The sequence below is a fragment of the Argopecten irradians genome, chromosome 12 (assembly GCF_041381155.1).
Source record: "Argopecten irradians isolate NY chromosome 12, Ai_NY, whole genome shotgun sequence".
Taxonomy (NCBI): Eukaryota; Metazoa; Mollusca; class Bivalvia; order Pectinida; family Pectinidae; genus Argopecten; species Argopecten irradians.
In genome coordinates, this window is record NC_091145.1 from 31599376 (window position 1) to 31613634 (window position 14259).

Sequence of the window (14259 nt, forward strand, 5' to 3'; positions counted from 1 at the left end):
CTTACGAGTACATCACATCTATTTAGTAGTGATAATATAGCTTAGGACATGGTTGATTTTCATTCCTTTTCTTTTGTATTTGTCTTTATTTTTGTATACTTGTTTTACATTCCTAGCAATCAACTACAGTTGTCTCGTATATATTTGTACTAACATCCGACACATATACAAGGCCAAGTGACCTCGGAGCAGACTGAAGATTTCAGCGCAGATTTCAGCGCAGAAATAGGTGCTAACAGATTGTAACAGGCACCCTTGCTTTACTTTTACAATAAATGTATATTTAAAGATGTTGTCGAGTATTACAAATGGTGAGACAATAATAATTGTTATTGTAAAATGGTGTGTTTGTTTGTTTGATTACTTAACGTCCTATTAACAGCTATGGTCATGTAAGGACGGCCTCCCATGTATGCTGTGTATGTTGCGTGTATGTTGTGCGAGGTGCATGTGTTTTAGGAGACTGCGGTAAATTCATGTTATGTCTTCTTGTATAGTGGAACTATTGCCCTTTTTATAGTGCTATATCACTGAAGCATGCCGCCGAAGACACCAAGCAACACACCCCACCCGGTCACAATTATACTGACAACGGGACAACCAGTCGTCCCACTCCCTGTATGCTGAGCGCTAAGCAGGAGCAGAAACTACCACTTTTATTAGACTTTGGTGTGTGTCTCGGCCAGGGGACAGAACCCAGAGCCTTCCTCACAGGGGCGAACGCTCAACGCAAGGCCAAAAGTGAGGCGGTGCCAAGGAAGGCATTAGGAAAGATAAAGTCAGTTAGGAAGAAAGAAAAGATAAGATCCTAAATTAAGTCGCCTTTTACGATCATGCAATAGGTGCAGCAGGTACAATTCTAACGCCCTACCTGCCAACTACAGTTGTCTCGTATATATATTGTACTAACATCCGACACATATACAAGGCCAAGTGACCTCGGAGCAGACTGAAGAATTTCAGCGCAGAAATAGGTGCTAACAGATTGTAACAGGCACCCTTGCTTTACTTTTACAATAAATGTATATTTAAAGATGTTGTCGAGTATTACAATGGTGAGACAATAATAATTGTTATTGTAAAATGGTTTGTTTGTTTGTTTGATTACTTAACGTCCTATTAACAGCTATGGTCATGTAAGGACGGCCTCCCATGTATGCGGTATGTTGCGTGTATGTTGTGCGAGGTGCATGTTTTAGGAGACTGCGGTAAATTCATGTTATGTCTTCTTGTATAGTGGAACTATTGCCCTTTTTATAGTGCTATATCACTGAAGCATGCCGCCGAAGACACCAAGCAACACACCCCACCTGGTCACATTATACTGACAACGGGCGAACCAGTCGTCCCACTCCCTGTTTGCTGAGCGCTAAGCAGGAGTAGAAACTACCACTTTTATAGACTTTGGTGTGTCTCGGCCAGGGGACAGAACCCAGAGCCTTCCTCACAGGGGCGAACGCTCAACGCAAGGCCAAAAGTGAGGCGGTGCCAAGGAAGGCATTAGGAAAGATAAAGTCAGTTAGGAAGAAAAGAAAAGATAAGATCCTAAATTAAGTCGCCTTTTACGATCATGCAATAGGTGCAGCAGGTACAATTCTAACGCCCTACCTGCAGGGCTTGTAAAATGGACATCAATCAGCAATTGATTTTACCCCTAACATATAAATTTGCACGAGTTACACTTCCCACTGTGCAAAGTTCGACACCATCAAACATAATTGAGAGTGTTGAATAATTTTCCAAGGCAGAAAAAGTTTAAGCTCCATGTTACGGAACTCCATACATGAAAACTTTAAAATTATAGATAAACTGAATAATCCCTTTGCAGCCATTAATCATGTTTCACAATATTCCAGCAATTATAATAAACCCAGAACAATGTCCAAAGAGTCTTTTAACCAAGTCAAATTACCTTAATAGTTTTAGACAATTAAATCCAAAATCAGAAAAGTACCCTTAGATATAATTTTTTCTGCCTTGGATGCCACCTCCTTTTTACATGTTTTTGAGATCACAAGAATAAAAAAATGACATTATGAAAAATACAAAAACGTAAGTTAACAAAGAGAGTTCCAATGGTCCTAAAATAATCCTAAAAGACTGGGCAAACCACTCTATGTTGTAAATATTCCCAAATTAACTTGAATGAACATTTGGTTCGACCCATTATCTAATATAGCTCCCTCCCAAACTAATTAAGTCTGACCACGTGAGTACAAGGCCCCAGTGTTGGTCGTATCAACTCTAACCACCAGAATCATAGTACCCACAGTGGCCAGAATACCTAACAGCCAAAAATACCCATCTCAACAATTTTGAATAGAAGAAGTCCTTATTGAGGTTACCTCGAGGTGTTAGCACCCCAACCACCTGGACCTTCTCCCTAAATAACTACAACTACCCAAAGTCCTTTATAAATGCCCCTGGACGCCCCCACTGATTATACCTAACATTATATCCCCCATTCACCTACATTACAACCTCCCCTCCCTATTGTGTATATGTCCTCCTAATCATACCTTACACTACATACACCCCCTAATAACCCCATAATGCCCACCTTGCCTGTGACTATAGCTAAATTTAGCCCACCAATAACGAAACGAAAAAAATATAAAAACAGATATGAATATTTCAGAAATACTTATCAACATATTGAATGTTCATCACTTTTCCCGTGCCTCCTGGGGGAAGGGATATTCAGGGGTCGACACCGTGTCCTCCAGACCCCTGTGCTCCGCGTTTTGGGCAATTACCCTGCCCGATCGGGCCCAAACTATAATGTTCTCCTTGTGTAACACTGAAAATCTCCGGAATCAAGCACAGAACGTTAAAGTTGCTCAGCCCTCAAAAGCAACACCCAAATGTCCCGATACTTATCACATCAAAGTTCCTCCTGGCACTTTATATCACACTTTGTACTTCCTGAATGTCTTGGTCCGGGCAGGGCCACGCGGATTTCCCCAAAGCGCTTTGATGTTGTTGATTCAGCAGTGACAAAGGGGCCTGGGTCCTCTTCCTTGGTTCCTCCCCCCAGGTCAGAGGCACTAGTATACAGCAGATATGAAAAACAAGTTGAACAGCACAAATGTTATTCCTATCAAATTGCAATATCAATAATATTAAATAACATGTAAGGACGGCCTCCCATGCACGCACTGTGTAGCGTGTATGTTGTGCGAGGTGCGTGTTTTAGGAGACAGCGGTATGTTCATGTAGTGTCTTCTTGTATAGTGGAACTGTTGCCAATTTTATAGTGCTATATCACTGAAGCATGCCGCCGAAGACACCAAGCAACACGACCCACCCGGTCACATTATACTGACAACGGGCGAACCAGTCGCCCCACTCCCTGTATGCTGTATGCTGAACGCTAAGCAGGAGCAGAAACTACCATTTTTATAGACTTTGGTGTCTCGGCCAGGGGACATAACCCAGAGCCTTCCTCACAGGGGCGAACACTCAACTCAAGGCCACAAATAAGGCCGTGCCAAGGGAGGTATTAGGAAGGATAAAGTCAGTTAAGAAGAAGAGGAAAGATAAGATCCTAAATTTAGTCGCCTTTTACGACCATGCAATAGGGGCAACAGGTACAATTCTTAACGCCCTACCAGGGCAGTATATCATAACAATATCATAACAAAACCGAAGGCAACAGACGACACAAGCGGTATGGTCCTTTGGTGTTCCATCATAATAATCGAATTACGGAACATTATAATAGACTGGATAACATTAAAGGAGGGCGTCACTCTGCAATATTTTAATGACATCATTTAAAATAGGCATGCGATCGTTTTTTCTACTGAACTGCCTGCACTTTCACTATGCCATAATGATTCTATAATTCAGGCCCCATTTGCGCGACACAAACGTATTTGATAAACGAGTTTTAGCGGTTTTTTTTTACTGATGAACATACGTAATTGACTTACATTTTGTACTGAGTCTGCGTATCTTGTTTTGAGAAAGTAGAGCCAAGAATAGATATTACGACAGTGATAGAAACTCTGGGAATTTCGTTCGTATTCCATTAAAAAATACAGAGATTGTAGAAAATTCCAGTGAAAAAACATTAAAATAAAATTATCAATTCAGTTGTCAAGCTCTACAGGTTGTCATTTCCATGACTTCCTCATGACGAAGATTTAAAGGGTTTTAGTAAATTTGTCCCAATATCTCAAGTCTCATTTTTCAGATATAGAGGAATGTTTAAATGTTATAGACGAAACATATTTAAGCATTAAACTATTTTCCTCGATAATATAATATGATATGTGATCTGAGGGCTTATAATTTTTTTTAGAAATAAACATAGGCTAATATGATATGGAATATCAACATGAACATCATGGCAGCATCAAATGATTGAAAAAGCAGAAAACTCAACAAAATGTACATCTGTTCAGAAAACTGTCATGGAATAGGACGATACAGAAATCGTGACTTTTTCAGAGGGCGGTTACTCCCATGGAACGTCCACCAGGTCATGGCGTTGTCCACTGCTGTACCATTGTCTACGGTGTATACTCCGTTAATGTTGGACTGGTCCTGGTAACAGTCATCGTACCACCAGCTATATCCATCACATCTTATGAATTTCTTTCCAGTCAGATTGCCCATGGCATCACCTTCAATTAATTAGGTAATAGCTAGTAAATGATTGCACCTACGATTTAAAGTGTTGTTATTAAGAAATTTAACAATTTAGTATAAACAAAATTCTGGCCATGGACAATATTTAATAAAAAACATTTTTTATGATATCTAGGCGATTATCTTTCTACATATATATCAATCTACCAAATACTATTTTATGCATATGCTAAAGCGATGGCCATTTATGTTAATCTGAAAGGAACAATAACTTGAAGTTAAATTTCACACATACCGATGCAAGGTGTTACATATCCTTTGTGTAAAATGAAAAAAAAAATAAAGCAATGTTTACGCCTTATAAACAATTTTCAAAGACAAATAAACATTATAGGGGTGATACTTATCAGAGAAGATGAAAAGTACAACAAACTACTGTAAGGGCAAATGAAGTAGTTCTAGACAAACATTTAATTCCACTTACGCAAACTAGGGTTCGGTACCAGACGTAGATGTGTACCCTTAGGGGACAACGAAATATCTTCGTTCTTAGCAAAGTTCGTAATACATACTTTAATGCCATCTAACAGAAATATTGACGAGGAATGCAAATTACTAAATTATAACCAGAAATTCGTTATATGCGTGTTTTACTATAATCACTCGACGGTTGTTTCGTGAACAGTATATCTTCCTATATCTTGACAGATTGTATCTCGATCAATGATTTGTTTGTTTGATTGATTTATTAACGTCCTATTAACAGCTATGGTCATGTAAGGACGGCCTCCCATGTATGCGGTGTGTTGCGTTTATATTGTGCGAGGTGAGTGTAGTGGGAGACTGCGGTATGTTCGTGTTGTGTCTTCTTGCCATGTATGCGGTGTGTTGCGTGTATGTTGTGCGAGGTGAGTGTACTGGGAGACTGCGGTATGTTCGTGTTGTGTCTTCTTGTATAGTGGAACTGTTGCCCTTTTTATAGTGCTATATCACTGAAGCATGCCGCCGAAGTCACCAAGCAACACACCCCACCCGGTCACATTATAATGACAACGGGCGAACCAGTCGTCCCACTCCCTGTATGCTGAACGCTAAGCAGGAACAGAAACTACCACTTTTATAGACTTTGGTGTGTCTCGGCCAGGGGACAGAACCGAAAGTCTCGCGCTCCAAATATGGCACCTAGTACCATATATGGAATGACCTACAAATTTTCACTACAAAAGAAAAAAAATGTTACAAAGTTTTTAACATAAACTTTAAAAATTCTTTTTTGCTTAATTCTTAATAATACTTACATTTGTTCAGTTTCACCATATTTATTCTTAGTTTGTTGGCTTTTTAAAACTTTTAAACATATTTTACCTGTTGAGTGTTTCATTTCGTCACGGTTTCCGGTTAATCAAACATGGCGGCGTATTTGAACAGAATTATATATGTGTTGTGTTTGCCTTGGATTTTACCACTAATAGTTGATGAAAGATTATAATCGAAAGGTTTGTGAATTGAATATTGATCATAGTTGTCAGAAAAATACAGTTACATAAGGATAATACCTGAAAAATATATTTTTATCAGTCTCAAAGTGCCCGATGTGGATCACATCGGGGCTTGCAACACTAGCGGCAACGGGGTGGAATTCATACCCTGCCGGGAACGGAGTGGAGGCAGGGTATGATTATTCGTTCTACTTATACTGGCAACGGGCGAATTAGTCGTCCCACTCCCTGTATGCTAAGCAGGAGCAGAAACTACCACTTTTATAGACTTTGGTGTGTCTCGGCCAGGGGACAGAACCCAGAGCCTTCCCCACAGGGGCGAACGCTCAACTCAAGGCCAAAAGTGAGGCGGTGCAAAGGGAGGCATTAGGAAAGATTAAGTCAGTTAGGAAGAAGAGAAAAGATAAGATCCTAAATTTAGTCGCCTTTTACGATCATGCAATAGGGGCAGCAGGTACATACCTGCAGGGCCATCGATCAATGATATGACTATAGTCTACATAATAAAACAAAAAACAGTCATCAACACTTTTGCAATAGGTATGGATTTACTTACCAGCATTACCAGAATATCCCGATATTGTAAGAGGAAATCCCCATCCTGCCCAACTACAACGAAATTTGCTATACGACGCAAATTTGCGGACGCCTTGCCAGTCTTCAAGTTCAACATGTGCTTCACAGGCAGGCCTGTAGCACATATTCTTAACAATGCCTAGTCCTGAAACAACCCACAAAAAGGTCAACAAGCATATTTCTGATATGATGCAAGTATAACATCACATGGAAATACAACTATAATGAAAAAAGCGACAAAGAACTAAACTTGGTGTGCTACTTGTCTGTCGACAAAGGCAGTAAAATTAGTATGTCTCGTTTATATATAATTATATATAATCATGAATGCCTGGTTACACAAATCAAACATAACACATTATTCATATTTCCAGAAATATGTATTCAGTAGCATACTTATGTGATATAGCACTATACAAAGGGTAAGAGCTCCACTATAGAAGAAGACACAACACGAACGTACTGAGTCAAACCACGCATCTGACATCTGACATGGCCCTTACTGTTAACATGACGTTAAATGATTAAACAAACAAACAAACAATAGAGGTTTCTAAAAAATCATTTAAATTTATAAAGCAAATAGTAATTTTGTTGATGTAGTAAGATCACTACGTTAAGAGGATGTGTGCGTTATGCATAGGGTAAACTAGTATTAAACACGTAGGTAGGAAATACTGATAAAGCATGCGAACATGTCTTATTTAGTTGCTTTAAAATAACTAACACTCCCAACTTGTGACACATTGACCCGGGAAAAGAGGTTACTAACATTCTCTAGTAGTTTCGCGTCGTCCTATTCGCATTCCATATATATTTAACATATTTCTGTATTTTCATTAATGTGATGGTGTTAAAAGCAGGGTCGACCTTGAAAAGTAATTTGTTTGTATAAGTTATACAACTTTGTTCTCAATACATGTATTGTTACATTGGACTGACGAAATCGGAAAATCGCTGTTGCAACATGTGATGTTGTGTTGGTAAATACGTTGAAATACAGGGAACGCCTGTGCGAGATCCGGTATGTTTGATACTTTATCATGCTCGATAAAACTATTTGTATGGGTTCATGTATGGTATCTGTTTACTGGCGTAAATAATGTTCATTATTTTAAAACCGACCGATACTGAGAACATCCACGACAGTGCCTAAAGGAAGGAAAAATTAATGATTTCTCAGTTCAGGAATAGATTCAAGGAACTTTTTTGAGTGCGTATTATGTTTTGTAATATAATAATATAAATAGGTTGGTGCCATGATTATCGCTTGTTTTTCCGGCGAACCGGACCAACTGTGGATTGTTCCAACACCCACTTTAATAAAGACGCTTGTCTCGGCGATTAGCGGCTTTAAAAAGTAGTGGGAGTTATATTTTGTAAGTGAGATCAGATAATTATTATGCAATTTAGGTAAATCACTTCTGCCGGAACTTATCTATAATACAGAGATAGAGACTTTGCCATCGGAATAACGTTTTTTGAATTTAGACATACCAGACCAGAATTCTCCATTTCCAAAGTCTCCAAATCCTGTACCACTAAACCCTCCGCGATTAAAAGACACAGAACCATCAAATCTGTTCTGCATAACCTGGGAAAATGGATAATGTTTACAATGATATACCCATTGTTTACGTGCACTCAAGCCATTAACACATGAATAATATAACATAGTAATATACTGTAACAAAGACAATTATATGAGGAAGTTTATTTGGAATTTCGGTATTTGTTTACATCCAATCTTATTGTTGTACCACAGGTAGCTTGTATGAACGAGCGACATTGCAAGCTATGTTCCTCTTAGCCTTCCATACTTGTTTTGCGTATAGGGGAGATAACACAGATGTCGAAAACTGATGTACCGTGTATCACATTTTCAGATTTTACATTCACTAAATCGCATGGGATTACTTCAAAGTTTAATTTTACTTTGCAACATTTCAAAATTATCCACATTAACCCGGTAACCATGACATTTTCGGCCATTCGATCAGCAAATTGTCCAGTTCAGACTATGCTAAATTACTTATTAATCTGCGGGTCTATGCCAGGTCCACTTTTTTCCAATCTGATTAAAATACAGATCCTTATTATCACTACGTTTGATATGAGGATCTGAGAACATCCCATTAGGGGTCACGTCAGTATGACCTTTGGAAATGGCCAATCAAATTGGCACTGCCAGAATCTTTACTTGGGACGAACTAGTTTGAAAAAAACTGTCTAAATAATTTTCGTGTACATAGTCATCTCGCCAAAAGTGCACAACAATTCTAAATGTATATGCTAACTGGGACGAAATGGCGTTAACAATTCACGTAAAAATGTGTAGAATTGTATTTGATCTGGAATACACGTGGTAAAAGGTCATCCGAACGTGACCCCATATCGGGTATTGTCAGATCTTATATTAAACGGAGTGGTTATAAGGATCTGTATTTCAATTAGATTTACTTTTTTTCTTACCAGGACATATTCCGGTATCTAGGACATATTTTTCTCAAATATTCTCAAATATTTCTCTCCGAAATACCCTGTTGTGGGCTAAGCTAGATCCCTCAAAATTCAAAGGGCACAGTTTCCGCATTGGTGCGGCTACGTCAGCTCACATATTAGGAATATACAATGACCAGATACAAGTGATAGGTAGGTGGAGGTCATCTGCTTACAGAAAATACATTCGTCTTCCAACACTGCCAGGTCTCATGCAATGAAATGCATGTATAGGTTTGCTGGTTCTTTGGATGATGGAACAGGTATATTTCTTTCATGTCAATAAGCTGGGTGGGGTGTTCATCCGGTTGGATGTACGGTGGCGGGTTGGACCCCACCTTTGTGGGAAATGTACATAAAATGTATTTGTCAAGTTTTGTATCTAGTCAATTTTCTATAAATTTGTTTATCAGTTATGTATACGTAGGTTTTGTCTAACCTTCAAATTATTGGTCTAGAGGTGAACCAAGGAGAAATCCGTAACACTTAGTTTATATGGTCAATTTTGTGTAATTGACATTATGATCATTACATGGTTTTGTTAAATCCTAGCGCCCCTGGGATCATTGGTCTTGGGACGTTCTGGAAATAATTTAGTATAGAAATTATTACATGTTCAAATAGCTAGATGATTATTATTGGTTCCCCCATGGGATTATTGGTCCTTGGGTGATACTGATATCGTTTATAGTGTAATAAACGACCATTTTCATTCGGTTAGTGTTTGTCATTTTATTAAGATTTCAAGAACAAGCAGCTTACAAATAAATCTATCCCTTTCGCGACAACGGATTCTCGTTTGAAGTAAAACAATGTAACTGGCAAATCACTACATGCACTGTTTTGGATGCAATCTACAAGTAAATAGTTGCAAGATAAACATAATAAAGTTAGTATCGTACAATACAAGATTTATGTTTGGTGCTCGACACGGAAAACGTCGTCTCGGCTTTCCTTAGTCTCGCACTAAAATTAACCTTGTATTTTAAATGACTAACCATGTGTTAGGTAAATTTGTCATAACCATCACATCATCAATATCAATGTAAAGTAATATAATATATATTAACTCACTATCCATCCGCCTCCGGCGATGTCCATATCACAGACGACATTATATTTGGATTTTCCCCTTGAAAGAGTGTACAGGCCTGTAGGGTGAGGACTACATGTCTGCCGCCAATTTAGACATGACTTAGAATCTTGAAAAAAAGTATAAGCTTATTTTTAAAATCATTAGTATACTGTATAATTTCTAGATATACAGTGTGTCGTTGAAACTCTTATATCAATGTTTACATTCCCGTTTTGTTTTCGCTATATAATCTTTCCAACCCGGAAATCGTTTACCATTGTGTAAACGCAGAGGTTGCTGCGCAAGAATACTCACACAGGAACACTGACTTCTGCAAGTAGTGTGCATGTTATGTATTATATGTATTAATGTAAGGGAAATCTTGAATTATATACCAGAAAAAAAAATATTTAGAAATATTTAACGGATGGAATGGAAAAAGATGTCATAATGCCCTGCAGATTGCCCAAGGACTATACGATTTTTTTTTCTAAATCAGAACATGCTTAATGCGGGCTATTTGTGGAAACTATTATAAATTTCGAAAAAATTGCTGGCTATTCGTTGTAAATAGGTTAGTAACTTCTTACTATGCTGGACTATTTTCACATCAGCCATTATTTCTTGTATTCAAAACCTATTTCCAAAACAAACCGAAAATATGTTATTGATAACTTTACATGTTTTTGAAGAAACCTTTACATCTTTCGAAATGAAATCACTGTAGAATATACAGACACTCTTACTGTTATCAATACATACTATATATATATACTGTCAACAATCAACTATACTTTCAAGCAATATATCGAAGTATGACCCGTTGGCAATCTGTATTGATGTTACCTGTGCTGGGTTTTTATCAATTCACCGACGTTATAACAATCGACAAATACATTGACAAAAACAATTAATTATATTTTCGGAACACTAATATTTATTGAAATATTCGGAACAATCGGTTTGACCGTTTGCATAAGTTATTATTTAAAGTATAAATCCTAATGGACCTGCAGTTTTTGATACAGGCCTATGAGGGTCTACAAACAATATAAAATCACCAGATGTGTCTTTAGTTCATAAACGAAGAACTTGGTCCAACCAGTCAAACATTACAATCGAAAACGGCAGAGGGAGCCCATAAAACTTGAATTTTCTTAACAGCACACACTATGCAGCTGAGGTATCTGTCAAACTATGTTGATTATCTCTGAATGACCGTAAAATGGCCTGAAGTGATATCCCTTCTTTGACACTTGTATAATGCCATGAGTAATCCATACTAGAATAAATAAACTGATAACTACAAAAAGAAAAAAAGAGGCCTAAGAGGCCTTGACGGTCACCTGAGTGCTGATACAGAAAGCGCATTGCAAAGTTGGTTCAAATCTGTAAAAAGTAGGTACGAATTAGAATAAACTTGATAGTTAGTGTTTTTGTTACCAAACTTTATGCTTAATTTTTTCAATTTGCTTTGTCAACGTTAAACAACAAAGCAAACTAGAAGTCAGTCAGTGTCAGTGATTTTAAAAATTTCACTTTTTTATCTATGATGATTATTTGGGTCCATGAAACCTATAAATCAGGAGGAGATTTTTGAAATTTTAGCCATTTTGACCCAATTTGGCCCCGTCCCTCTGGTAACTGGGGGTCAACCAGGACTAATATGGATATGGTGTTAAACGTTCAGGCTAATATTTCTAACCCAGTTTGATTCATTTCCTATCAAAACTAAGCATATAATGCCATAAATGTGTTTTTCCTATATAAACTATAGTAGATTTGACTCCCTCCCCAGGGAAAATCTGAGATCCTAGGGCCATGAAGTTCACACATTTTGTAAAGGGCCTTAAAATCTTTCAATCTATGAAGAGTATTTGGTTCCATTAAATCTGTGAATTCAGACTAATTTCCTATGAAAACAAAGCAAATAATTTTCATCAAATTATTTTTTCCTTTATAAACTAAAGTAAATTTGAACCCCTCCCCAGGGGAAAATCTGAAATCCTATGGCCATGAAATTCACAATTTTTGTAAAGGACCTTAAGACCTTCCAATCTATTAAGAGTATCTGGATCCATCAAATCTGTGAATTAAGAAGCCTATTTAACCCCTTTTGGCTCCACCCCTAAGGCCCCTAGGGGTCGGCCAAGACCAATATGGATATGACGATAAAATGCTATCTCAGGCTGTAAATTCCAACCCAGTTTAACTAATTTCCCATGAAAAATAAGCAAATAACATTCATAGATGTGTTTTTCCTATATAAACTATAATAAACCCGAGCCCCTCCTCAGGGGAAACATGAGACCCGAGGGTCATATAATTCACAATCTTTGTAAAGGACCTTAAGAACTTTCCATTTATGAAGAGTATTTGATTCTACCAGTTTCAAAATTCAGAAGAAGATTTATGAAGTTTTAGCCTATTTGACCCCTTATGGTCCCGCCCCTAAGGCCTAGGGGTCAGTCATTGAAAATTTGTTAATATGATTCAATGGCCATCTCATAGGGATTATTCTGACAACATTTGACTATTTTTTTTTATTATAAATGACCAAATAATGCCCAAAAATATGTTTTCACTATATAAGCTATAGTAAACTTAATCCCTTCCCCAGGGGAATACTGAGACCCCAAGTAATTGAGACCTTTCTATCTATGAAGAGTATTATTTGATTCTACCACATCTGTGAGTGGAGAAGAAGAATTTTGAAATTTTAGTCAATTTTATCCCTTTTGACCCCTCCCACAGCTCCCTGGGGGGGGGGGGGGTCCATATAATTCACAATTTTGAAAATTTCTTATGCCTTAGATTGTTTGTGAAAAAATTCACTGAGAAGAAGTCAAAAATATAACTTGTTTACGAAAACACGACAGACGACGACGGACGAGAGACGATTAGAATAGGTCACTTGAGACTTCGTCTCAGGCGTCAGTATAATTTGACCGGGTGGGGTGTGTTGCTTGGTGTCTTCGGCGGCATGCTCCAGTGATATAGCACTATAAAACGGGCAACAGTTCCACTATACAAGGAGACACAACATGAATATACCGCAGTCTCCCAAAACACGCACCTCGGACAACATGCACACAACACGCTGCATACATGGGAGGCCGTCCTTACATGACCATAGCTGTTAATAGGACGTTAATAAATCAAACAAACAAACATGGGCTGTTAAAAGGACGTTAAAATAATAAAACAAACAAACAATTTTGAGTGTCGAAAATTTAGTTAATACACAATGGTATGTTGTTGTTTGCTTTTATCAATATATAGAAGGTTAAACCATGGGACGTTAATAGGACGTTGATTAATCAAACCAACCAAACAAACAAGTTATTATTAATAATACTTACACTGGTAGTAGTAAGCAACTCCATCCTGTGAGATAGCTCCATGCATGTTGTAAAAAACTTTAGAATATAACCTGCACAACCCAGTTTGCGTGTTAGCAGAAAAAGACAAACAGTATTGTTTTTTGCAATGTTTAATACAATCCTGAAATTTTGTAGCGTCACTGTATTCTTTGAGAATACCGGTTGTAAACAATGCGCCTCTTAATTTAAGGTTTTGTTTGTATGTGTTCTTGCACATCAATACGTAAGGTGGCTGTAGGATAAAGATGAAGAGAACAAGGAACATTTCCATCCTGACAAAACGGATACAAAGTTGGTTGTGATATCTCCTGTAGTTAGGATGTCTGCCGGTGAACGTAACATCCAATTAGAAGTATTGCTACTTTTTTTTATTTGCCTCCCTTGACTGAACATACATGCATTAAACTCGATAAGTTCATAAAACATATATATTCATTTCTCTACGGCTTTAGCGTATATATAAAAGATATGGTTTTTAACTATTCACAATATAACCAGTAACACTGATAAAAATCTATTGATTGTAAACAAACAGCATATTCACTATTTCAGCACCGTTATAGATTAAATATAAAAAACGCTCCTACGATATCCGTTAATTTTAATATTGTGGTAGTTGTATGTAATGCAT

General features: G+C 37.5%; 1 protein-coding gene across 1 annotated transcript; it reads right to left on the bottom strand.

Annotated features, from left to right (window-relative positions):
* Positions 1-2884: 2884 nt before the first annotated feature.
* LOC138305057 (ficolin-2-like) lies at positions 2885-13899 on the bottom strand. The gene is made up of 6 exons (XM_069245462.1): positions 13608-13899; positions 10245-10372; positions 8169-8265; positions 6652-6816; positions 4436-4631; positions 2885-3047 (listed from the first exon to the last, which is right to left on the bottom strand). Exons 1-6 carry the CDS (start codon positions 13897-13899, stop codon positions 2885-2887), a joined length of 1041 nt encoding a protein of 346 aa, XP_069101563.1.
* Positions 13900-14259: the final 360 nt, after the last annotated feature.

Coding starts and splice junctions, on each gene's coding strand:
- LOC138305057 (XM_069245462.1), bottom strand. CDS start 13,899: ATGGAAATGTTCCTTGTTCTCTTCATCTTTATCCTACAGCCACCTTAC. Junction 8,266..10,244: donor TCGCCGGAGGCGGATGGATA/GTGAGTTAATAT, acceptor CCATTTTCCCAG/GTTATGCAGAACAGATTTGA. Junction 4,632..6,651: donor GGGATATTCTGGTAATGCTG/GTAAGTAAATCC, acceptor AATTAATTGAAG/GTGATGCCATGGGCAATCTG.